Below are 863 nucleotides of genomic sequence, written 5' to 3'. Positions count from 1 at the left end.
CTTTGTATTCCTCCTATACAGTTAGTCTATTATTTGCGATTCGCTTTCAGCTTTCTTTGTTTTGAGACGTACTTTTTCGTTGCTTTATGACTATTCCCGTGCCACTACTTAGGTCACCATCTTTACGATACAACGATTATGAATACGGACATTAAGTCATCTCTGGCTGATGCGAAATCCAAATAACTGATCAAACCCCTTCAACCTTCCAACTCTTGTTATTACAGCGGTTGGCCCATATTAATTATAATCTTCATCTGTATGCAATAGTTTTTTTTTACCTTATGACTAACCAATTTTTAATTTTCACCTTTACCATTACACATTTTCTTGCCTCTTACTTAATATCTACTAACAATCCGATCTTTATTCCTCCTAATCTTCCTATCCGTTCATCTTAACCATCTTGCTTACTCTTATCAATCTTTACTAATCACACCCTATCCACCCGTCCCCTTCCCTTCCTACCCGTCCCCTTATCGCTCCCCTTCCTACCCAACCTCTTATCGCTTCCCCTCCTACCCATCCCTTTTTTAATTCCCTTTCCTTCCTTCTCGTCTCCCATTCCTGCAGGCTCTCACGCACCTCGGTGAAGGCGGCGGCACCAGCTACGCAGACAGCGAGGACGTGGTAGGTTATCATGGACAGTAGCATCGTCCGAGCGTAGTGCTTGTCTGAGGTTCCCAAGAGTGACCAGACGAACACACACAGACCTGTTGGTTTAGAGTGAATTAGTAGGATGAAATGAAGGGGTCTGAGGTATCGTTTTTTGGTGTATATTGGGTCTGGAGGTGGGACGTCCCTGTAGTTTCTTAAATGATTTTATGTTGCTGTGTTGCATCATAAGCGCAGATGAGAGAAAG

At 43.0% G+C, this 863-nt stretch overlaps 1 protein-coding gene across 1 annotated transcript in view; it reads right to left on the bottom strand.

Annotated features, from left to right (window-relative positions):
* LOC119581788 (tumor protein p53-inducible protein 11-like) overlaps positions 1 to 863 on the bottom strand; it is a gene marked incomplete at its 5' end in the record, with an annotated part of 31812 nt that overhangs the window by 10419 nt on the left and 20530 nt on the right. Inside the window, 1 exon segment of the mRNA XM_037929917.1 lies at positions 586 to 713. Coding sequence (XP_037785845.1) covers positions 586 to 713 — 128 coding nt within the window.

This window comes from Penaeus monodon, chromosome 15, assembly GCF_015228065.2.
Source record: "Penaeus monodon isolate SGIC_2016 chromosome 15, NSTDA_Pmon_1, whole genome shotgun sequence".
Classification (NCBI taxonomy): Eukaryota; Metazoa; Arthropoda; class Malacostraca; order Decapoda; family Penaeidae; genus Penaeus; species Penaeus monodon.
Note: the sequence above shows the minus strand (reverse complement) of the source record. Positions and strands in the feature narration are given on the sequence as shown.